The 25,657-nt window shown below is 32.1% G+C and overlaps 1 protein-coding gene and 1 non-coding gene across 2 annotated transcripts; one reads left to right on the top strand and one right to left on the bottom strand.

Moving 5' to 3' along the window:
* Nucleotides 1–17,254: 17,254 nt before the first annotated feature.
* On the top strand, nt 17,255–17,341 carry TRNAS-GCU (transfer RNA serine (anticodon GCU)). Its single transcript has one exon. It is a non-coding gene; the product is annotated as a tRNA-Ser (tRNA).
* A 3,314-nt stretch (nt 17,342–20,655) lies between these two features.
* Nucleotides 20,656–25,435, bottom strand: LOC112766288 (EPIDERMAL PATTERNING FACTOR-like protein 5). Its single transcript, XM_025812198.3, has 3 exons — nt 24,448–25,435; nt 24,287–24,333; nt 20,656–21,178 (listed from the first exon to the last, which is right to left on the bottom strand). The coding sequence occupies exons 1-3, from the start codon at nt 24,575–24,577 to the stop codon at nt 20,945–20,947; spliced, it is 411 nt and encodes a 136-aa protein (XP_025667983.1). The 5' UTR covers nt 24,578–25,435; the 3' UTR covers nt 20,656–20,944.
* Between the last annotated feature and the right edge of the window lie 222 nt (nt 25,436–25,657).

The raw sequence follows: 25,657 nt of genomic DNA, 5'->3' as shown, positions 1-25,657 counted from the left end.
CTTTCAAAGTTCAGTAGTTTATTGTTTTGATTTCAAAACCCTTCGATAGATAGAAGGCAATTTATAGCCTTTATATAAATTGAATGTAATTTATTTTAAATTCGGTCAATTTATTTTCAAAGTTTATTTTATTTATCTTTTAGATTTTCTTTTATTTTTGTTCGATAGAAAGATCGTTTGATGCACTTTATAAAACTGGTACTCACAGAGGAGTAGGTTTCGCTCCTAAACCATTAGATATCGAACCTGTAAGATCCAGAACTTTTGAAAAGTCTTATTATGATCAAGTCTCAAATCATATAGTTATTTATAGCCCTAATTTCAGAGCTTATTTTATTAAAGATAATTAAGGTAAGTTTTGATTTATTGAACTTGAGATAAGTTATGATTATTATCCAATTTTATAATTATTGGATTATTTTCTATATTTAAGGTATAAGGCTGGTAGTTATGAAATAATAAGGATTTTATATGATTTGGACTAGATAAGTAATATTTTAAATATTAATACTGCTACTTTGGAAAAATAAAGGGGTTTAATTATATTATTTCTAATTATTTTGATTTGGGCATTTTATGGAAAATAATTTGTAAAATTGATGAGCAAATAGTATTTTTTATATATAATTAGTGTTGGATTTAATTTGGGTTTCAATTACTATATTGTCCACAATTTTATCGAAAATTACCGTAATGCCCCTGACCCTAACTTTTGAAAATAAAACCCTAAGCCTTCCCAAACCTAGCCGCCGAAACCCTACTCCAATTGCCCTCTTCTCAGACCCAGCAGCAATGATACCAACCTTTCCCTTTCTCAAATCAGTCGCAGCAGTAATGGGAAAAAATGATGCAGAAGAAAAACGGACCAAGAGAGAGGGGGCGGAGCTGCGATCAGAAGAGGAGGTGAGCCACGCGGCTGCCTCTGTTCAGCCCGTCGCCACTGCGCCGTCCTTGTCGCAGCCACTCCCGCCAGAACTCATGCCGCCGATTTGTCGCATGAGGAGCCGCCGTCCTTGCTCGTCGTTCCCCTCGGAGTCGTCGTCGTCGAGGGCCAGCAGAGGAAGAGAGAACGACCGCCAGCCAGGTTCACCACCGAGAAGGGCTGTGTGGCACGTCACCGTCGCGACCCATTTCACGACCATCACGGCGAGGGCTCTGTTGCCGTCGTCCCAACGTCGCCGTTCGTGCCCCTTGGTCGCCGTCGCTGTTCTGCCGAGCGTCGCCAGTGTTGAGGTCAGCCACTCCACTACCACCGTCGAGCCTTGTTTTGGGCTGGTGTTTCTCTTGGAGGTTGGGAGGAAGGGAGGCAGAACCGCAGAGTAGAGGGGCCACTATGGTCTGCCATCGATCTGCACGCCGCCTCTGCCGTCAGAGACCGTCGTTAGAATCGCTGCCGTTTTGGTGAGCTTGCCCTGTTTCTGGCTCCTCCTAGTTCTGCCAATTCAATTTTACTTTGAAGCTATCACTGAAACTGTTGTATTTAATGAAGTGGCTGTCATAAGTTACGTTGCTGTTGCCGGAAAAGCTGTTGTGGTCACCGGAACCATCACCGGAGCTTTTACAATTTGATTCAGTCTTTAATCCTTTCTCACGGTAATAATTTTCATTCCGGAGCTCTTGAAAATCAATATGCTGTTATGTTTGGCCAGAGATTCTGAGATTTTGTAACATAGAGTCAAGCTCCGGTTATTGCGGGTCACGATTAAGGCTGCCGCCGAACCGGTTCGGAGACCGCCGCTGTTCGGTTCATCCGTTCCTTCTTTGTTTCGGTAAGTAAGTATGTTTCGGAAAGCCTCGCGTTAGTATTCGGTTGTGTTTGGTTAATGAATATGAGTCTTGGTAACTTGGGACCGAGTCCTGATTATTATATGTTGCAATTAGTTTTGCTATGGTTATTGCGAAGTGGCTGGGAGCTGAGGTTTTGGTTGCCGTCAGTTCGGGTTGAGGCAGAAAGGACACTGTGACACGTTTGGGTTATGGATTTGCGTTTTGAGGTAGGGACGCTTTCCAAAAACTATATTTTATATATTGGACTTATTACATATGGATACTGTTGTGGGAAAATGTGTATTTGGTGATTGTATCAGTCCTATGTATTGTTCGGTTGTTTTATATGATTATGGACGTTTGTTTGACTGGACTGTTGTGTGGTTTTGTGAAACGAAATGCTTTTGAAGTTGATTCTTTTAAAGCTTGAGATTGAGTTTAATCCGTTGGAAATTGTTTTGAGTTAAATGGATTTTCTTGAGAATGTGAAAAATAGAATACACTCTTGAATTCAGCCTGGCTTGCTTTAAATGATCTGGTTTTCGATACATGGTTGTTACTAAATCGTTTCCTTGAAACTTTAGGAATGTGTTTATTCGGCTGATAATGATTTGATTTTGAAACGGTTTTCTTGAAATATGGTATTGAGATTGACTGTTGGATTTTGGCCTGCCTTTGAATTGATTTTGGATTTTGGGCTGTTGGAAAAGGATTGTGGAATGGTTTTGTTGGGACCCGAACCGGGTGGCAAAGTCCAAGTTTTAGGGGAGGTGCTGCCAAAAAATGATGTCTGAAAAAATGATGAGTTAAAGACTTCTACTATTTTATTTTAATTATCAAGAAAAGGATGGTTTATGCTTTTGAAACAAATTATTAAAGAGGAAATTGTGATTTAGTCTTGCTTCTTAAGAAATGCATTGTACCTCTTTCAGGAGAAAGTTATTTAGAATGAAACTTATGTTTTAAAGCTGTTTTAAATGTGACAAGGGCAATGCCTTTGAATTTGACTTGAGGGTTTCAATTAGAGGAGTTTCAATGACTTTGAAAGAACTTGAATGTCTATTGACAAGTTTCATTTTGAAATGTTTTGAGAAAGGTTTTAAGTACTCTTTGAATTCTGAATTCTTGCAAGACTAAGGCAATTTTGAAGAGTTGAAACGCTTTAGAATTTATCATGGGGGTTGAAGTTGGTTTTGCCTAAGTAAAGGAAATGGCTTTGAAAGAAGTAAATGATTACATGACTCGGTTTGGCTTAGATCCTATTTTACTACTCAAATCGGAAAGCCAAGGTTTTAATGATTTTAAATAAATTTGACGAAATGAGTTATGTTATTCTCCCTTAAAGACTTGGGACTCTGCCGAGAAACTTTGTTATAAAATCCCATTGTTGGATGGATGATTTTGGATGTTTTAAAATGAATCTTTAACTTTCCATGGTTATGGAGGTTTTGAAAATAGGATGCCGAGAGTGGCATGGTTTTAAAAGGGGAATTTACCTTGAGTAAAGGTGGCTTATGAGTCTGAGATGATTTGAGAAATGAGATCTTTAAAGCCAAGGCTGAAAAGAGTTGAAACTTGATTTCAAAGTGAAATGATTTGGAAAAAAGTTATTTATAGCTTAAATTCCGATTTTATGAATTGATGATGTTGAATGTGGAAGTGCTGTTTTGGTGAGCCGGAATGGCTGTGTATGATTATACATATTGGTTGGTTCTGGATTGAACCGTGAGCCGAAATGGCTGTGTATGATATGAATATTGGCTAGTTCTGGACTGAATCGTGAGCCGGATGGCTGAGATGGATGTTGATCCATGGATGAGATTGAGTGCATGTTTATGCTGAATCATTGATAAATGTGAATGTTGCACTTCCACTATCGGAGATAAGAGTTTCCTTGGGAGAAAGCAGTGGCTAGCCACCACGTGCTCCAGGTTGAGACCCGAAGCTCTTTTGACCCTATGTCATAAGTGTGGCCGGGCACTGTGAAAGTCCCGGATGAGCTTGCCCCCGTAAATATTCACCAGTGAAGGTGATGGATATGGATCATGATTATGATCAAGTTTATGATGAGTATAACTCGAGTTGGGGATGCGCGACAGAGGGACAGTCCAATGGTTAGCTACCAGAACTTGTCGGGTTGGCTCTATAACCGACAGATGATATCATCAGCCACTAGGGACAGGCATGCATCATACGCATCTATGTGACATTGTTTGGGTGTGCATATTATACTTGGTTTGCCTATGTGATTAATTGCTAATTGTTCTACTTGCAATAACTGTTTGTTTGTGCTTGCATCTTCCTATTTGTGTTTGTTACTGGGACTCTGTTGGACTATGGTGATTGGTTGATGGTTGGATTGTTTGGGCCTAGGGCCGTGGTTGGAATGAGATGAACCGATGGTTGATTTCGGTTTTGTGTTTCTGGTTTGGAATAAAATATGAAAGGCTATTTTGTTCCAGCATAGATAAACCGTTTTGAAAGGCTTTTGAGTTTTTGAGAATTGAACGGTTCTTCTTTCAGAAAAGATTTTCAGACTTTACTTTTATTGTAAATCGTTGTTTTTGAAAAGAGGCATAAGTCAGTTATTAATCACTGGTACGGTTTATCTTCACGTATCCTATTACAGTAATTCCCAAAAACCCTCTACTGAGAACCCTTTCAAGGATGATGTTCTCACCCCCCCTACATTTTTCCCCTTTCAGGATATGGGCGCAGAAGTTACGAAGAGTTTATTTAGTTGTTGTTGAGATGCTCTATATTATTTTAGTTATGGTTTATTGTACCCTCGCCTTTATCTTGATATATTCTGTAAGAGGGATAGGAATTGTATTGGGTAATGCTTGTAATATTATTTATATATATATATGGATGTACTCTTTATGAGTTTTGTAAGTTGTATGGTATCTATGGATGTATGTTATCGGATGAAAGTATTTTGGGGGTGGTATTGCGATTTAAAGTTTTAAACAGGCTCATATTTTACTATTAAATAGTATAAGTGTCGTCGTAATGTCCGAGCTATCAGAGTCGCACAGCCGGAAGCGTGAGCTTTGGTAGTTAGGGTGTTACATTATGGTATCAGAGCGGTCTTTCTTGTAGAGCCTGAGGAATGGACCGACTATGCTTCGATTGCATGCTCTGAGCGTTTGTCATGTATTAGGTCTCGTCGAAAGACGAGAATTAGAGCTTTATGCACATGACGGTCTATTGATTAACACTGTTAGTCTTGCATTGCATGATTCTTGGTATTAAGTTTGGCCGGCTTAATACTAGTGAATTATGTATATGAAAGCACTGATGGGTTATCATAGATGATATACGAGTTTTGAGTAAAGCGAATCGCGGGTTTTGGAAAAGTTGGAAACTATTTCTCGAGGCTATTCAGTTGTGTGTCTTGAATTTTGTTCGAGTCGACCTGTTCTTTTATATCCTAACTTGAAGTTCTTGTTTGCTAGTCCTTTTGAAAAGTAGTTTGATTTTTCAACTCTATTCCTCTATTCACATGCCTTCTTGATTGATCTTAAGTGCATATGCTTGTTTGAAATCCTTGTTGCATCTATCTTCCTTTGTTTGAGTTCTTCCTGATTCCTGTATTCTTTGATATGGCTTTGAATTGGTCCTAATGCATTGTGAATTTTAACTCCTGATTTCGATTACATTCTTAGAGAAATTGTTGATTCAGTTTTTCTCTTATTTGATAGTGACCACAACCAATTTTGAGATTTTTATAAAAGTTGCTGTTGATTAGATATGTACTTATCTATATATGAAGCTTTGAAGATTTCTTATACAGTTTAATAACTATTTATCTCTAATACCTCGCATGTACTTTTACTGGTTTACGGAACTGCACTTACTTTAAAAGTAAATTGACTTTCTAGTAATTCTACTATAACTCCAATGCACATCTTCATTTGATTATGTATTTGGGTATTTTCAGAATTTTGGAAAGAAAGGGGATTTCTTGCTTTTATCCCGGTTGAGTTTCGTTTGATAAACTTTACTTAATTCATTTTGAATTGAGTTTGATTTAGCATACTACATGGCTTATGCCATTGTTGTTCTTTTGAAAATGTTGGACTCATGGCTTTCTTCTTATGAGCGAACTCGCTCCTTTTTAAGCTTTTCATCTCTATGAATGTCATACGTGATTCTGTTTTTAATTATATATCTACCTTTTGGGAGCACTACAATCAATCTCAGCTTTCCTTTCTTTGGTGAATCTCATTCTTATGAGTCAGTTTGATTCGTTTCAAAATAGTGCATCGTTTATCCTCTCATTGTCTTTACAAGAGTTTTTAGTCAAAGATTTATCCTTGGGAAATTACTAATGATTGGGTTGTATTTCCTATGACTTTGTATTCTTTTAAATCAATTGAAAGCTTGTTTGATGACTCATGCCTAGTGAATCTTGTTTGAACTACTTTGATTTAAGATCCTTTCTTGTATGGCTTGACTCCTTTTCAAGTACATCCTAGTATCCTTGAATATCCTTTTGAAATGGTGATTTCAAGTATACTTTTGGAGTCTTGTTTTGAACTTTTAAGGAAGTTTTGAATTCTCTTTGAAAAAAAAAATTCTAAATGGAATTTATTTTCTGTTGCTTGGTTGAGATTGAAACTATTGTTCGATTTTTACAAAGTTGATTTAAAATTTGGCATGCGCTATTTTAAATGAAGTTTCGAATAGCTTGGTTGTTTAATGGAAACCTGTCCGTTTGTAATGCACCACTTGTTTCCTTTACCAATTTATAAGCAAACTTTTACTTCGGATTTTCTCTTCCAAGTAGAGTTTAACTTCCTCTTTCGTCCATGCTATAAATGTTATACACGCTTGTTTTTTATATGAATTTTTAGAATTTTTGAACAAGCATTTGATTCTCTTTCGAGTTTTATGATTGCTTTTGGTTAGGTTGTGCACCTAATTATCTTTCTAAAATATTTGAGGAAATATTTTAGCTCTTAGCCGAACTTGTGTGCATTTTGTTTTTAAAACTCTACATGATCTACTTCAGCATGAAATTGTATTGAAGTAAAGCCACATTTATGCTTTTGCTACTCTCTTGAAGAATGTTTGTTGCTCAACTTTTCTTTTAGACTGCGAAGTGGTTTTTCTTCAAGTTTCGGTTCCTTTATGAACAATGTATTCGGAAGTACTTTTAATCGTGCTCTTGAGTTCTGTGAGCTTTGTCTTGGGTTTGAAATATTCTCTTTTGTAAACCTCATGCTTCCTCGACTCAGCTTAAGTTTATTTCAAAATAATGCGCTGAATTTTCTTCTTATTAGTCCTGTTGGATTTCTTTGATACAAGGGTTATCTTTGAAGTTGTCAATCGATTTATTTCTAGCAAACTTCATTGGTTGAGTGTCTTTGTTTACCTGGATTGGATACATTCTCCCAAATCTATGAGTATTATTCTTGACATATGTCTTTCCTTTTTGAATCTGGTATCCTTCTGAGTAGACTCGAGAATTGTTTTGATATCACGTGCAACTTGTAGACGTAGTAACGCGATGCGTTTGTTCTTTAAGACGTGATATGTGTATACGAAAGTTGAAGCGGTAGGTATGCAACGTATGAGTTGTGGGTGTTTTTTTCCTTGCGAACGGGTTGCGGTTGTCAGGCTTGTGATCGGATATGGGATTGTAAAGTGCTTGATGGAGTTGGGAAGTTGAAACTTTGAGGTTGATATGAGATTAGTGTGCGGATGTTAAGCACGTCGTTTTAACTCCATCCTGTTTTATAGCCTTTGATGCTTTGTCCTACTATCACATGATTGACCCATGTTAACTTTTGCATTAAGCCTACCTTGTAACTTTTGCTTTGCAATCACACTCCTACCTTTACATCCTTATGCTTATGACAATCAAAGTATTTGAAAATCGTATATATGATTATATTTTGAGATATTTTTGCTTCTTCCTTAAATGTGTTCAAGGGTGAACTGTTATGGAATTTCTTTCATTTTGTATCAATTTCGAGGGTGAAAAATTTTATAAGGTGGGTAGGATGTAAGACCCAGAACTTTTGAAAAGTCTTATTATGATCAAGTCTCAAATCATATAGTTATTTATAGCCCTAATTTCAGAGATTATTTTATTAAAGATAATTAAGGCAAGTTTTGATTTATTGAACTTGAGATAAGTTATGATTATTATCCAATTTTATAATTATTGGATTATTTTATATATTTAAGGTATAAGGCTGGTAGTTATGAAATAATAAGGATTTTATATGATTTGGACTAGATAAGTAATATTTTAAATATTAATACTGCTACTTTGGAAAAATAAAGAGGTTTAATTATATTATTTCTAATTATTTTGATTTGGGCATTTTATGGAAAATAATTTGTAAAATTGATGAGCAAATAATATTTTCTATATATAATTTGTGTTGGATTTAATTTGGGTTTCAATTACTATATTGTCCACAATTTTATCAGAAATTACCATAATGCCCCTGACCCTAACTTTTGAAAATAAAACCCTAAGCCTTCCCAAACCTAGCCGCCGAAACCCTACTCCAATTGCCCTCTTCTCAGACCCAGCAGCAATGATACCAACCTTTCCCTTTCTCAAATCAGTCACAGCAGTAATGGGGGAAAAGGATGCAGAAGAAAAACGGACCAAGAGAGAGGGGGCGGAGCTGCGATCAGAAGAGGAGGTGAGCCACGCGGCTGCCTCCGTTCAGCCCGTCGCCACTGCGCCGTCCTTGTCGCAGCCACTCCCGCCAGAACTCATGCCGCCGATTTGTCGCATGAGGAGCCGCCGTCCTTGCTCGTCGTTCCCCTCGGAGTCGTCGTCGTCGAGGGCCAGCAGAGGAAGAGAGAACGACCGCCAGCCAGGTTCAACACCAAGAAGGCTGTGTGGCACGTCACCGTCGCGACCCATTTCACGACCATCACGGCGAGGGCTCTGTTGCCGTCGTCCCAACGTCGCCGTTCGTGCCCCTTGGTCGCCGTCGCTGTTCTGCCGAGCATCGCCAGTGTTGAGGTCAGCCACTCCACTACCACCGTCGAGCCTTGTTTTGGGCTGGTGTTTCTCTTGGAGGTTGGGAGGAAGGGAGGCAGAACCGCAGAGTAGAGGGGCCACTATGGTCTGCCGTCGATCTGCACGCTGCCTCTGCCGTCAAAGACCGTCGTTAGAATCGCTGCCGTTTTGGTGAGCTTGCCCTGTTTCTGGTTCCTCCTAGTTCTGCCAATTCAATTTTACTTTGAAGCTGTCACTGAAACTGTTGTATTTAATGAAGTGGTTGTCATAAGTTACGTTGCCGCTGCCGGAGAAGCTGTTGTGGTCACCGGAACCATCACCGGAGCTTTTGCAGTTTGATTCAGTCTTTAATCCTTTCTCACGGTAATCATTTTCATTCCGGAGCTCTTGAAAATCAATATGCTGTTATGTTTGGCCAGAGATTCTGAGGTTTTGTAACATAGGGTCAAGCTCCGGTTATTGCGGGTCACGATTAAAGCTGCCGCCGAATCGGTTCGGAGACCGCCGCTGTTCGGTTCATCCGTTCCTTCTTCGTTTCGGTAAGTAAGTATGTTTCTGAAAGCCTCGCGTTAGTATTCGGTTGTGTTTGGTTAATGAATATGAGTCTTGGTAACTTGGGATCGAGTCCTGATTATTATATGTTGCAATTAGTGTTGCTATGGTTATTGCGAAGTGGCTGGGAGCTGAGGTTTTGGTTGCCGTCAGTTCGGGTTGAGGCAGAAAGGACACTATGACGCGTTTGGGTTATGAATTTGCATTTTGAGGAAGGGGCGCTTTCCAAAAACTATATTTTATATATTGAAATTATTACATATGGATACTGTTGTGGGAAAATGTGTATTTGGTGATTGTATCAGTCCTATGTATTGTTCGGTTGTTTTATATGATTATGGACATTTGTTTGACTGGACTGTTGTGTGGTTTTGTGAAACGAAATACTTTTGAAGTTGATTCTTTTAAAGCTTGAGATTGAGTTTAATCCGTTGGAAATTGTTTTGAGTTAAATGGATTTTCTTGAGAATGTGAAAAATAGAATACACTCTTGAATTCAGCCTGGCTTGCTTTAAATGATCTGGTTTTCGATACATGGTTGTTACTAAACCGTTTCCTTGAAACTTTAGGAATGTGTTTATTCGGCTGATAATGATTTGATTTTAAAATGGTTTTCTTGAAATATGGTATTGAGATTGACTATTGGATTTTGGCCTGCCTTTGAATTGATTTTGGATTTTGGGCTGTTGGAAAAGGATTGTGGAATGGTTTTGTTGGGACCCGAACCGGGTGGCAAAGTCCAAGTTTTAGGGGAGGTGCTGCCGAAATTTCTATAAAATCCGAGTCTTTATTGAATGTTGTCTGAAAAAATGATGAGTTAAAGACTTCTACTATTTTATTTGAATTATCAAGAAAAGGATGGTACATACTTTTGAAACGAATTATTAAAGAGGAAATTGTAATTTAGTCTTGCTTCTTAAGAAAGGCATTGTACCTCTTTCAAGAGAAAGTTATTTATAATGAAACTTATGTTTTAAAGCTGTTTTAAATGTGACAAGGGCAATGCCTTTGAATTTGACTTGAGGGTTTCAATTAGAGGAGTTTCAATGACTTTGAAAGAACCTGAATGTCTATTGACAAGTTTCATTTTGAAATATTTTGAGAAAGGTTTTAAGTACTCTTTGAATTCTAAATTCTTGCAAGACTAAGGCAATTTTGAACAGTTGAAACGCTTTAGAATTTATCATGGGGGTTGAAGTTGGTTTTGCCTAAGTAAAGTAAATGGCTTTGAAAGAAGTAAATGATTACATGACTCGGTTTGGCTTAGATCCTATTTTACTACTCAAATCGAAAAGCCAAGGTTTTAATGATTTTAAATAAATTTGACGAAATGAGTTATGTTATTCTCCCCTAAAGACTTGGGACTCTGCCGAGAAACTTTGTTATAAAATTCCATTGTTGGATGGATGATTTTGGATGTTTCAAAATGAATCTTTAATTTTCCATGGTTATGGAGGTTTTGAAAAGAGGATGCCGAGAGTGGCATGGTTTTAAAAGGGGAATTTACCTTGAGTAAAGGTGGCTTATGAGCCTGAGATGATTTGAGAAATGATATCTTTAAAGCCAAGGCTGAAAAGAGTTGAAACTTGATTTCAAAGTGAAATGATTTGGAAAAAAGTGATTTATGGCTTAAATGCCGATTTTATGAATTGGTGATGTTGAATGTGAAAGTGCTGTTTTGTTGTGAGCCGGAATGGCTGTGTATGATTATACATATTGGTTGGTTCTGGATTGAACCGTGAGCCGGAATGGCTGTGTATGATATGAATATTGGCTGGTTCTGGACTAAACTGTGAGCCGGATGGCTGAGATGGATGTTGATCCATAGATGAGATTGAATGCATATTTATGCTGAATCATTGATAAATGTGAATGTTGCACTTCCACTATCGGAGATAAGAGTTTCCCTGAGAGAAAGCAGTGGCTAGCCACCATGTGCTCCAGGTTGAGACCCGAAACTCTTTTGACCCTATGTCGTAAGTGTGGCCGGGCACTGTGAAAGTCCCGGATGAGCTTGCCCCCGTAAATATTCACCAGTGAAGGTGATGGATATGGATCATAATTATGATCAAGTTTATGATGAGTATAACTCGAGTTGGGGATGCGTGACAGAGGGACAGTCCAATGGTTAGCTACCAGGACTTGTCGGGTTGGCTCTATAACCGACAGATGATATCATCAGCCACTAGGGACAGGCATGCATCATACGCATCTATGTGACATTGTTTGGGTGTGCATATTATACTTGGTTTGCCTATGTGATTAATTGCTAATTGTTCTACTTGCAATAACTGTTTGTTTGTGCTTGCATCTTCCTATTTGTGTTTGTTACTGGGACTCTGTTGGACTGTGGTGATTGGTTGATGGTTGGATTGTTTGGGCCTAGGGCCGTGATTGGAATGAGATGAACCGATAATTGATTTTGGTTTTGTGTTTCTAGTTTGGAATAAAATATGAAAGGCTATTTTGTTCCAGCATAGATAAACCGTTTTGAAAGGCTTTTGAGTTTTTGACAATTGAACGGTTCTTCTTTCAGAAAAGATTTTCAGACTTTACTTTTATTGTAAACCGTTATTTTTTAAAAGAGGCATAAGTCAGTTTTTAATCACTGGTACGGTTTATCTTCACGTATCATATTACAGTAATTCCCAAAAACCCTCTACTTAGAACCCTTTCGAGGATGATGTTCTCACCCCCCCTATATTTTTCCCCTTTCAGGATATGGGCGCAGAAGTTACGAAGAGTTTATTTAGTTGTTGTTGAGACGCTCTGTATTGTTTTAGTTATGGTTTATTGTACCCTCGCCTTTATCTTGATATATTCTGTAAGAGGGATAGGAATTGTATTGGGTAATGCTTGTAATATATATATATATATATATATGGATGTACTCTTTATGAGTTTTGTAAGTTGTATGGTATCTATGGATGTATGTTATCGGATGAAAGTATTTTGGGGGCGGTATTGCGATTTAAAGTTTTAAACAGGCTCATATTTTAGTATTAAATAGTATAAGTGTCGTCGTAATGTCCGAGCTATCAGAGTCGCGCAGCCGGAAGCGTGAGCTTTGGTAGTTAGCTAGGGTGTTACAGAACCACTTTCGATTTGCTAAAAATCGATAAAACAATTACATGCCACTTTTTTATTGAAATTGAAATCAAATCTTTCTCTCTAAAATTAAGAAGTTCTCTTCTCCTCTTCTCTCCCATTGATTCTTTCTCTATCTCTCTCATTCCTTCACTCATTCTATCTCTATCTCTTATATATTATTATCAATGACTAATTATAAATTTTATAATTTAAATATACAATATGACATTCTCTAATTACAATTAAAATTAACATTGAGATATAGTTATATTATATTATTAATTTGACAAATAAAATATAATGTATCACATTACACTTTTCACTAAAATTGACATGAAATATTTTTCTCCAAAATTAATAAATTCTATTCTTCCATCCTCTTATCTATATTTATTTCCTTCTCTATTTATCTCTACCTTTTTCACTTTATATAATTTATAATTTATAATTTATATTTTATACTACTAATTTAATAAACTAAAATATGTCATGAGATAGTCTTTCATTACAATTAAAATAAAATTTTTTCTCTAAACTTAACAAATTCTATCTCTCCTTCTTTTTTCTATCTTTCTCTTTCTTTTCTCTCTCATTTTTTATCTCTCTTTATCTTTCTATTCTACAAAAATATTATTCACAAAATTATTATTATTATTATTATTTTAAATTTTTATCACTTATCTTTTTAATATATATTTTTACTTCTCTTCTTTCAAATATTTATTACATATAATTTAGAAAGAATACTAATGTTGTGATTAATAATTAGAATCATGATTCAATTATTTTAAAAGAATTAATTTTTAGTTAATTTTATAACTATCAATGTAAATTTTTTAATACTAATATCTAACTATATTTTTATATATATAGAAAAAAATATATTATTTTTAAATAATAAGTATAAAAATTAATTATTTTTACTTGTACAACAGACTTAATACCTAATCAAAATGTAAAAGCATACATATTAAATTCTTTCAAGTTTTAGATAATGAATCTTAAAATTAATTATTATAAAAAATTACACTCTTTTATATAAAAATAATAACTAAAAAATTTATTATTTAATTTTTTATTTACGGAGACTTTGGTCTTTTTAACCGACAGAGACCTTTGTCTCCTACGATTTTTTCGTAAAAATAATTTGATTCTATAAATTTTTTTTTTATCATAATTTATAATATCAAAATAAAGTCAAGATAATTTCAAAAGATTTATATTTCTGTAATGTTATTACGAATAAAAATACTAATTTTATACTAATTATTGATAATATATTTATTTTTTAAATACTCCATATACGGCTGGTATTGTTTGCTCATGAAAGTTGGGCCAAAGCAAGATCCAGCGATAGTAAGAGGGTGGTGGTGATGGCCGCAAGTGTAAGAGGCGGTGGGTGGAGGGTTGGGATTTGTAGTGAGTATTAGTTATGGGTTAGGAGGTGAAGATGAGAGAAAAGAGATGGATAATGATAGTTATAATGAAAAAGATGGGGATAATTTAGTAAATTTAGATTATTTTTTAATTAAATCAACTCAAAATTTAATGTTTGGAGTATTTATGAATGGGTAAAATGTTAATTTTTTAATAGATAATTTTATCAATTTTATGAATTTTTATGAGTAGAAATGATAATTTTTTAAATTTTTTTATTTTTAACTAACATTTACGTCTCTTAGAAAAAAAATTGTGTGAAAGACTTTAGTCGTATACATATACTGTATCTATAATTTGGCTCGTTTTTAATAAAATATTCATAATTTATTATAATACAACTACTATTTATATATATTAAAATTAGTCTATATATATATATATATATATATATATATATATATATATATATAATTTAATTTATTTTAAATATGTATGATATATTTTTATGTATATTTTATACATGCTGATAATTAATTTTGATTACGTCTAACATAATCGTTATTATAATGATATATATTCGCATGATGATGAATCTAGCTATATATTCAAAGGACCTTTCTAAGATCTCTACAAATAATTTGAAGATAACAGCTATAATTTATTTGCTTTTATTTGCATGTCGTTTCAACACAAACAGAAGGAAACCAACTAACTTTGTAGTTAGATGCAAGTCCCTCATGAAGAAGGAATTGAAGTGACGTGTGTCCTAATTTGAGCATCACAAAAATAATATCACCAAATACTTTATATCCTTGATTACCATGAATAATAAAACGAAGATCCTTATATTAGCTGGTATATGTAAATTATCAACTATCCGGTAGCCACAAATAATTGATGCGTTATCTGTAGCTATCTATGGTTGAACGGCGGGTTCCACTTGGTTGAATCGAATATTAATTTAATTTAGCTAAGTATATATATGCAATGTCATTCATTATTGCCTAAAGAATATCTTCTATTTATAAAAGAAAAATTCACTTAAAAAGTAAAAATATGAAGGGTTTTAAGATTTCTTTTTTCTTTTTACTAATAAAGCATTTAACATCTTTTGTCAAAGATTACACGCTATGATTTATTCGGACAACTACAAAAAAATTATTGAAATAACGACCCATTTTTCAATTGATTTTCAAGTTAGAATTACTAAATTAACGACAAACTTCATTTATCGTTAAATCGATCGTTAATATTCACTACTAAATTGCCAACATTATTACGGTTGCTAAATTACTACCGTTAATTAGGTCAGTAATTAGTTGCCAAATAATAACCAATCAAAGGTTTTAGACTCTGATAGCAACTATTATTGATTTGCTAATTTGGCTAATATATTTTCGATTACTAACTAATACCTGAGCTAGAAATTCGAAAATCAATTGCTAAGTCGGTTACTTCTTTTGTTTTTTTATTTTTTTTATTAAAAATATAGAAATTTAAATCTGCAATTTCTAAGTCTGTTACTTTTTTTGTTTAGGACTATTAAAATGGAATAAATTCATCGGACGGACCAGCATGTTTACCCGTTTAAATGGACATATTTTACCTCTAAAATTAAGTCTATTTAAAATTTGGACTAAACGAGTTAAGCCCGATTAACAAAAAAAAAATGATGGGTTAAACGAGCTAGCTCGCAAGCTAAACACGCAGTCCATTTTTTTTCACATTTTTTATAAAAAAAAAATAACACTTTTTTTTTTCGATCAAATTCAAAAATCCGACCCATCAACTAAAAAAAAATACTATTTATTTAAGATTTTTTTTTTTACCTAAAAGTGATTTTTTCTATTATAATATTTTTTAAGAAGTAAAATAAAAAGATAAATAAATCAGTCCGTTTAACCCATCAAACTAACTATAAATGGTTCAGAATAAAAATTTATGATTTATGATGAATAAAATAAATTTAAACGAGCCAATCCATATATCTCACAAACTTAAACGGGCCGAATTTAAATAGGTCAAATTGATCCATTTAATAGTCCTACTTCTACTTGGTGATTGAATTGGTTGCCACTAACAAAGTTTAGATTAATTTCATATATATTACTATTAAAATTTAATATTTAAATACAATCGTAATTTAACATGATGGTTTCCTAAATCTTGCGAAGAAAAATTGAACAAAAAAACACTTAGTAATTTTATCCTTTTTATCGTTAGTGCTATAAACGAATTATGTAGAAAATTTTGTATGTTTTATCTCATCACATGCAAAAGCAAAACAAACGAAAGATAGAAATGCAATACAATCATATATCTTAATTTAGTCTCAAAATACATTGAAATCTACATATTCAGTCTCCATTACAAAGTCATGGTGGATCGGAGTTTAATTTCCACTATATTATATTAAGGATACAAAATTATTAGGGTCGGATAATACATCAAAAAATTGTTTCTCATTTAATTTCTCAAATTTCAACCTTCTTAACCTGATTTTTTTGTTGGTTGCTAGTTTAATATTTTTTATCAGTGTCTAATTTAATGACCATTAATTTTCATAGCATAATTTTATATTAATTACTAAATCTGTCGTTAAAGATAAAATTAGCGACAATTTTAGCGAACAACAATTTTCATAGCATAATATTTTGTTGGTCACTAAATTAATTATTAACTTTATATTTAGTTTAATGACTAATTTGGTAACATAAAATTTACACAAAATCTAACATTCATTTTGGTTACTAAATTGATCACTATTTTTTTTAAGCAATTAATTTAGGACCAAAAGTTTTCTTTTTTTTAATCACTAAAATCAATTGCTATTTCAAAAGTATTTGTGGAAGGAATGCAAGGAGACAAACAACTATCACACTATTTATTTTACCTAAAATAATTACATGTTATTTTTTAGATGTGTTCACAGGTCAAGTTAATCTTGGTTTAAGAAAAAATGAGATTGACCCTCGAAAATTTTTGCACGCTTCCGTTACTTTTTGGGAGGCCTACGCCCCATAGAAACTGTCTATCTGAGACTGTCCCTTGGCCTGTAGGTCCTGGCACAAGGTTAGAATTCTAGTTCTTCCAGAGTGGTATCTCACTGATGATTCGGGTCCTCCGGAAGGAGGCCTTCTTCGCCCTCCACCTAAGCTGCGCAGGAAAAGGCCAAAGTCAATCTTAGGAAACAGTGAAACTTCATAGAACCAAATCGTTTAAATTTTAATATGAAAAATCTAATAATAATGATATACTATAGAAATAATAATGATATACTATAGAAAAGTATATGTATCTTATCTGGAAGGTTCTATATCTATAATGTTCGTTATAATACTGAATAGAAATCCAATCCATTATAAATAGAAAAAGAATATATAAGATCTAAACAAAAAAGTCTTTTTTCAACCCCTACTTTGTTTGGTTATGCAATCTAACATAAACAATATATATAGATATCTTAATTGGGGAGAGATGGCTGAGTGGACTAAAGCGTCGGATTGCTAATCCGTTGTACGAATTTTTGTACCGAGGGTTCGAATCCCTCTCTTTCCGTTTCCGCCCGTGAGTTAGTATTTTTTTTCTTTTGAATTTTCTATGTTTGATTTTGATAGTTACCAATTAAAGATGTAAAATAGATAAAATCCTAAAAGTTTTTCAAAATCTAGCACAAACAAGGAAAACATAGAAAACTCAAAATATTTTTTTTATTCTTCACGTTCTGGATTACGTCCCGGACGAATTTATTTGGATCTAAAGGTTTTTTTGCAAGTGGATCCAAAATAATTAGTCTGATCTATTTAAATTTGAATTGGATCTGTTTGACTAATCAAGTATATGTTTAAAAATGAAATTTAGAAAAAATTGAACAAAATAAAAAAAATGTCAATAATATGTGATGATAGTAAAGAAAAAAAGCAATACGTCATTAAATTATACTTTAAATATCATAATTTAGGTTAAAAAAAATATAGTTGTACTTGTATATTTTATTTTATTTAAAATTAATATAAATCTAATCAAGTAACCGAGTTGATTCAGGTTTCTGCGCGACCCTATTAAAGTTGAGTTTAATCGAGTTCATTTTGAGTGTAGCTGATTTACCCATAAGGTACATAACCAATATATATAGTTAATTAAGATTAGTAATTAAAATGACTAAAACATTTGAAAGAGTGAAATCCTTGAAAAGTTGATTGTCCTTTTAAACACCTGTAGCAGGCAGGAAACGAAGATTGTACTTAGATGAAAGTCAAAACTGTAGAATAATAAGGGTGTGATGTGATATATCCTGATTTGAGCATGCATCAGAAAACTAATTTTACCAAATACTTTCATACCACATTATAAACATTTAACAAGAAAATAAAATTATTCATGTCTGTTGTTATATATGTGCTATGAATTTATGAGCTCTTCAGTTCCATAATTGAGGCATAGGCTTTTTCCCTAAGGTTGACCGTGGGCCTCACTTTGTGTAATAATCTTGACCAAAGACCAATCTAATGCTCTGATATCGACATTTCATTTCTGTTACTTTTAGAATCATTAATTGGTCTTTCCTTTCAAAATATCGTCTGTTAAACTTAAATGATATAAAGTCTATTTCACAAAAAAGCATGTTTGGTTCTTGATTTATATAGAAACTCTAGTTTACCGTATCATCTGATTTGCGGAAATGTACACATAACACATGTATGAATGTTCATACTCAACAACATACCTTTTATCTAGTAAGCTAGATTTTTTTATCATAATCCACATTTTTTAACAAAATATATCGATTTTTATTAAAATTATGAACAGAGACGATTCAATTCTTTTCAAATTATTGGATTCTTTTCTTCGTTCGAGAATCTCTTCCTTTTCTTCTTTCACTCTGTCTCGAAGAGTACCCAAGACCAATTCAATCACATTTTTATGTTTCGATTAATTTTTTTTATTATTATTCTCAAAGAAAAAGCTTTTTTTTTACCAAATCTTTGAATTTTGTATAGATAATACATAAAAGATTCGTTAGTCGTAAAAAATATTAGATAGGAGTGTAGATCTTTGTTTTTTTATATTATGTATATATAATAAGAATTACGTCTTAATCATAAAAAACTTAGATAAAAAATATTATAACGTAAAAGATAGTTGAGATTTTTCAGGTATGAAGTTGATAGTTGAGAGACCGAAAACGTTAAATAATTTGATTGATTTGACTAAAATTTCATCTAATGACTCTCAATTATCAACTTCACGTGAAGTTGACTACATTTGAATAATTTCCAACTTACAAATAATGTACATCAAACTTCCTGAATCTATACTTGCTTTTTTGAAATGCATGTGTGTGGCGTTATGAATCAGCAAAACATACCCAAATTTTGATACACTACTAGTTCTTTACAAACATTTAAAAATGGTGGTTTACATAGATATATCAAATAATTAACCAACTGGTTCCATCATGTAATTCCCTATTCAGAATAATAGTTTACTTTTGGTCCAATAATAATGTGAAAGGTTTACATATATCAAATATTTGGTCATGTTACATGCATAAAGTGTTTTGATAGTCAAATTCAATTAAATTGGCTTAATTATTGATTAGTCCAACAAAAGCTACACACAAATTCACGTGCACATAAATTTCACGCTGCTGCTTCTTCTTCTTTTGACAGAAGCTCCTCTTCATTGCTGTTTATTTCATTCTTTTTTTTTTTTTTTCTATTTTGTTATTCTTGCTGCTGCTTTTTTATTTATTCTTTTAGAGATAGATATTTTGATTGAGATTAAACTATTATGGTAAAAAATTCCATCAATAAACCAACTTAGGTTGGTCAAGTGGTCAATTCACTCGTCCGTTTAAGCAAGTGTCGGGAATTCGAACCCCACCTTGTGCATACAGCAATTCATTGGCCAACGACAGACCTTTAAATGGAGCTCAGATCCGCGACGGATTAGTCCTTAACCTGTCAGGTTGGGGGATACCGTTTGGATAAATAAAAAAAAATTTCCATCAATAACCTTTATATTATCATAAAAAAAATTTTAACCGTTTAAACTGATATGAAATAATAACATGCATGCTAGATATTTCCTTTTTCTATTAGCTTAAATTTTTTTAAAAAGTTGTATCATAATATGCTATCAGAATTTTATACTCAAAAAATTTAGAATTCGAATTTTGGTGAACAAAAAAAATGACATGATTTTATGACATATATATAAAAGAAACAAAAAAAAATTCATGTATAAATATGTTTAGTGTAAACAAGTCCATAAATATGTTTTAAATGTAAAATTTTCTCTAATATAAGGTAAAAAATAAATTCAATTTTTATTTATAGGTTTTTCCATTTTGAAATTTTTGTCGAATTTTGACCCGCAACCAAACATTTAGAAATGTGGTTTTCTCTATCGTATAAATCGTGTCAATAACATTGGGTAACATATCATGTCTTTGGAAAAATTAAAAGAAGTGCACGTACGTGGAGTTTTGCTTTATATTCAAGCTAAGCTAGTAGAACCTTTTCTAACATGATTGATTGATTCTCCCATTCCCTATTTGTGTTTTGTTTTTATTGTTTAGTCTCTGATCATTTTCAAGTGATATGCACCAAATGTGTCATAATTGAAAGAAATTATGCAAATGAGGCCAAAAGAAGAACAAAACTAAAAACTAAAAAACACTAAAATTAAAGAAAGTAGAGACCCGGCAACACATTCACACCACATAACAAAAATTCAACTGACACCGCAAATGGGCCTATTCTTTTCTTTCTATTTTTTTATGTTTTTCTTTTTACTTTTTTTTTTTAAATTAAATTCCGATGCAAATTTAACAATTCAATAGAAATGGTTGGAAGAGACAAGCAAGGTGAAAAAGTCCAAGCATCATATAGCCAAATGTACCAACATAATGTTTTTCACTCCTCATGACAATGTGGGAGATATGTGTATTTCACATCAAATCATCAAGTTGTGTAACTTTTTTTTTTTAATATCCAATAATATCCATCATAAATTAAACTAAGGTTTTGAATTACTAATAATCAAAGATGTGTGGGGTGTCTTATATATAGTCACTAAATTGGACTATATATATTTAGATTGAACAAAAATAATACATAGACAAAATTAAATATCTATATATATTTTCAATTTTCATCATGGCATATATAACTTATTGCCACACTTGCACCTCCATGCCTCTGGGTAGTACTCGGCGGTCACCGGAGTCCCTGGCGGCACTGGCACATGAACCGGCTTGCACGGTGTGCACTTGCCGCACTTGGAGGTGCACCGTGGCGGCGATGACCCCGGACCATATAGAAGCCTCCTTGTCCAACCGGTAGTAGGTACCCCTTGGTGAGTTTTCCCTTGTTCAATCTCCTCCAATTCCTGACCAAAATTCATAAATATGCAATCATCAATAAAATTTATATGTATGTCTTTGCTTATGGTAAATAACTAAATAAGGGATAATCCCATTTTTGTTGAACAAAAACATACTCAATAAGTAATTCAATAAAAATAAATACAATAATGCTTTAGAAGTATATACTTAACTAAGTTGACAAAGAAAGGGTTATTAATATACTTTAGAATTTAATTTTAACCATAAATCAATATAAAATAATATAAAAATAATTTTATATGTATATCTAATCATATAATATTATATTTCTAAAAATAATTATTTTTTATAATAACTATATAAATATTCAACCAAAAAACAAATGTGATGAAATGTATAAAATATTTAAAATTATGAGTATATTAAAATTAAACTCATATAATTTAATATATATTTAAAAGAGAAAGTCTAAATGATCAGTACTTTAATTAAAATTTATTTAATACTTAACTAATAAAAAAATGAGTAATTTTATACCATTAAAAATATTAATAATAACTAATTAATAATTATAAATTACAAAACTTGCTACTTTTCTAACACTCCGCTGTTTAAAAACTCTCAGAAAAATGATAGCAACGTTGAATAAAAAGTGGATAGGAAGAATGGTTGTATAATATAATGGGATAAACTCTGACATGATGGTGAAGATGTGAGCAAGAATCCAAATGAGAAACAATATACATGACATGCAACCCATGAAGCATGAACATGAACAATATTACTAGTTACTACTATTATTTCATTTTCAGGCATAATAACAATAGAAAGAGCAGAGAACACTGCAAAGCGTATGCGCAATTTACCAACACACACTGTGTCGTCTCCTGCCCTACACCCACGACACCTACCATTTTCTAACATGCGCTCATCGTGTTCTGTGCTTCTATTTTACCTTATTTAATCTCTCCATAATGTTAAGGACATCACAACGTAAACTTATTTTATTTCATTTTATATTTATAATTTAATACATATAATATTAAACTTATTTAATTATTTTAGTAATGATTAAAAATATAAAATAAAATAATTTTAAACTAATTTTTTATTATTTTTAAAATTTTTTTTGTTAATTTATATAGAAATTAACGTCATTATAATTTATAAGTGATTATCACACTTGTATAAATTTTACACCTTCTTATATTTAAAATTTAATGTGTATGCACTAAAAACATAAATAACTTTATACTAGTATGCGACTAACTAAATATTATTATTTCAGTAAAAATAATTAACTTTACTGTTAGTTTTACCCATTACATTGTCACATACGGTTAAGATACTTAAGACATACAAACTAAATTTTTATGCTTAAACATACTAAGATAAACTAATTAAGTTTTGTTAGAGAGGCCAGGCGTTTCTATTTTTAAAAAGAAAAAAAATTTTATTTTGTATTTAGTAAAATAAAAAATTATATTTTGTGCTTTTTAGGTTTAAAAAGTTAAAAATATTTTTGAAAGTGCATATAATGATATTTTTTAAATTAATTTATACTTTTTAAAGTTAAAAAATCTAATATAATTTTATGTAGTAATAAATATTTACATTTATTTGTAATTTTTATTATGTTTATATCTATCAAAGTTATTTTAAATATTAAAAACAATTTTACCAAGTAAATTTTTTGTAACTTCTGTTTATTAAAAATTATATTCATTTAATTTTTCAAACATAAATGCTATAAGTTTTGAAAAATTATATTTAAGTAACTAATTTTGTAAACTATTTTTAAAAAGTCAAAATGTTATCAAACGGAGTCTTAGTATAAAACTTTTGCATAAATTAATTATGTAAAAGAAGTCAATATTAATTAAAAAATAGGCCATAATAAAAAGTATATATAAGTTTCAAATTAAAAGGCTAATAAAAATTTTACAAAATTAAATTACGCAAAGTTTCAAAATGGATAACCATTTCTTGATTATAAGATCTTTTAAACCAAAATGAAAAAAAATAAAGATAGAAATTATTTAAGGAGTACGTAGAATAAGAATTTAACCAGCAAGATATTTAAATTTTTAATAACTCTTATTAAGAATATTTCAGGATAGCATGATTGAGTAGTGGGCCATGAAGAAACGATGGAAGCCAATGGTGACGCACATGGGTGCCACAACCACGTGTCACTCTCTTCGCCGCACAGATCAGACTCATCGCACGGCTAAGATTGAAGGGGAGTTCACATACAATACACCCCCCAGTTCTATGCTATTTTTTGGGCAGTACCATTTTGTTCTATGAGTAGTATGATTTGAGAAGAGATGAATAAGGTTAAGAGATTTTGGAGACTGTCACTATCCAACTCTTGCTTGTTTCAACTTCAATTGCATAAACCAAGACATCAACACACTTTTTTTACAGCTTTAATTAATTTCTTGCACACAATCACAACCATCTATATTTCTTCATCACCATTATTATTGCTTAACATCTATCCATTACGACAAATTCTATCCTTCATTATGATAATCTATACTTGTATCTATATTTATATATAAAAAAATGAAAAATACAGGAAATAATTTTTTAATAATCAATATTAGTACATTTTTTATTACCAGATTATTTTTCAACCTTTATTTTTAGAGAATTTAAGATTTAGGGTTAAAAATTAAAATTTAAAATATAAAATTTAGAATTTAAATTGGAATAAATTGGTGTTTAAATTGAAAAGTAATTAACATTATATAAAGTTGAAAAACTAAACTCTCATTACTATATAGTACTACTATTTTGTAATTATTAAAAATATGTTTAAATTAAAAAATAAATAAAAATAATGCGGCTTGATACACTAGCGATATATTAATAATAATATGACTTCACACGTGATAGTGAGAAGAAGTGTTGTCATAAGTACTTAGACCAAGGTCATTAGAAGAGCTTAATTAATTGCAATTAAGAAAAAACAAAGTTGATGTGGTGAAATGAAATTAAGATTTCATTTTAAAATTCTTTTTTTATTTTGTTTTTGATATGATGCAACATGCAATAACTGGATATAAGCCAAGGTTATAGGAAGATAGTAATTGGAAAGCATGTGTACTAGAAGGACATAGAATAGGACTAGTCAATATATATACCTGAAAATCTGAATCACCTTTGGCTAACATGGGACACCTGCTCCTATCTGCATTCAAATCAGACAACAACAAATCTAATTTAAACTCTATCTTAATTACATCAAAATATACTTAATTGAAACGGAGTAATTAAATAAATTACAAGAATTTATATTACATACCTCGACATGTAATGGTAGTAGTAGAAGTAGTAGTGGACCCATTAGCACTTGTGAAGATGAACATTGTTGAAATTATTGAGAGTATAAAGAAGAAGCAACAAATCTGGGTTTTGTTCTTCTTTCTCTCCATGAAACAAGAACAACACTCGATGGATGGAAGGAACAGTAACACCACACTAGTAATTATTAATAATAGGAACAATGGTTGAACACAAACTCAAACAAAGACTAAATCAGACACCTTTTTTTTCTCTCTTTCTTTCTCTAAAATAAACCTTATGACTCTGTGATAGTGTTTATTGCATCTATTGTTTGAACACGTTCCATGCAAATGTGAACCTAAACTAATACCTAAGCAAATTCGTACTAGGATAAAAAAGATAATTTAAAAAAAAATAATAAAAAAGACACCCTTTTTCTTCAAAACTCTCTCTCCCTATCTCACACGCATTTCTTATTCTCTTTTGTTTTTCTCTCTTAGTATATAACTCCCTATGTAGCTGAATATTAGAGTAGGCAAACTATAGAGAGCAAATTGAAAAGGAAATGGGGAAATAAAGGGTTTAAAAAAGAAAGAAAATAAAGAAGAGAAGAAAAAAAAAAAAAGAAAAGGTGAATGAATCTCTATGCAGATTCTCACTTCCTAAGCTTTACCATGTTTGGTTCTTGGATTCTCTTGCAGGCTTTTTTCTTTCTTCACTGCACTTTCAACAATTCCCACACTACTCCAGAAAGAAAAACTAAAACAACAACCCTCTACTCTCAATTCATAAACCCTTTAATTTCCATCTTCTTCTTCTTCTTCTTCTTCTTCTTCTTCTTCTTCTTCTTCTTCTTCTTCTTCTTCTTCTTCTTCTTCTTCTTCTTCTTCTTCTTCACTCTCTGATATATATGATTATTCCTGCTCACAAACACTCACACAGACTCTTTCAACTTCACACACCCTTTGGTCTGTTTTTCCTCTATCTGCTTTTTTTTTTATGCCTTTAATTTTCTTTTCCCCTTCTGTACCTACATATAGTTTTTGTTATCACACTGCTTTTTGAGGGTAACAGGCTTTTTCAAAGCTTTTTTGACCATCTTCAATTTTTCACTGCATGTCCCTACCTTATTTTATTTTTGGATTCAGCATAAAAATATTTTAAGGGTATTGTTTAGGAAAATAAAAATAAAAAATTGATTTTTTTAATATATTAAATGCATAGATATA

This window comes from Arachis hypogaea, chromosome 17 (genome assembly GCF_003086295.3).
Source record: "Arachis hypogaea cultivar Tifrunner chromosome 17, arahy.Tifrunner.gnm2.J5K5, whole genome shotgun sequence".
Taxonomy (NCBI): domain Eukaryota; kingdom Viridiplantae; phylum Streptophyta; class Magnoliopsida; order Fabales; family Fabaceae; genus Arachis; species Arachis hypogaea.
The sequence above is the reverse complement of the archived record's forward strand: the minus strand, read 5'-3'. Positions and strand labels throughout refer to the sequence as shown.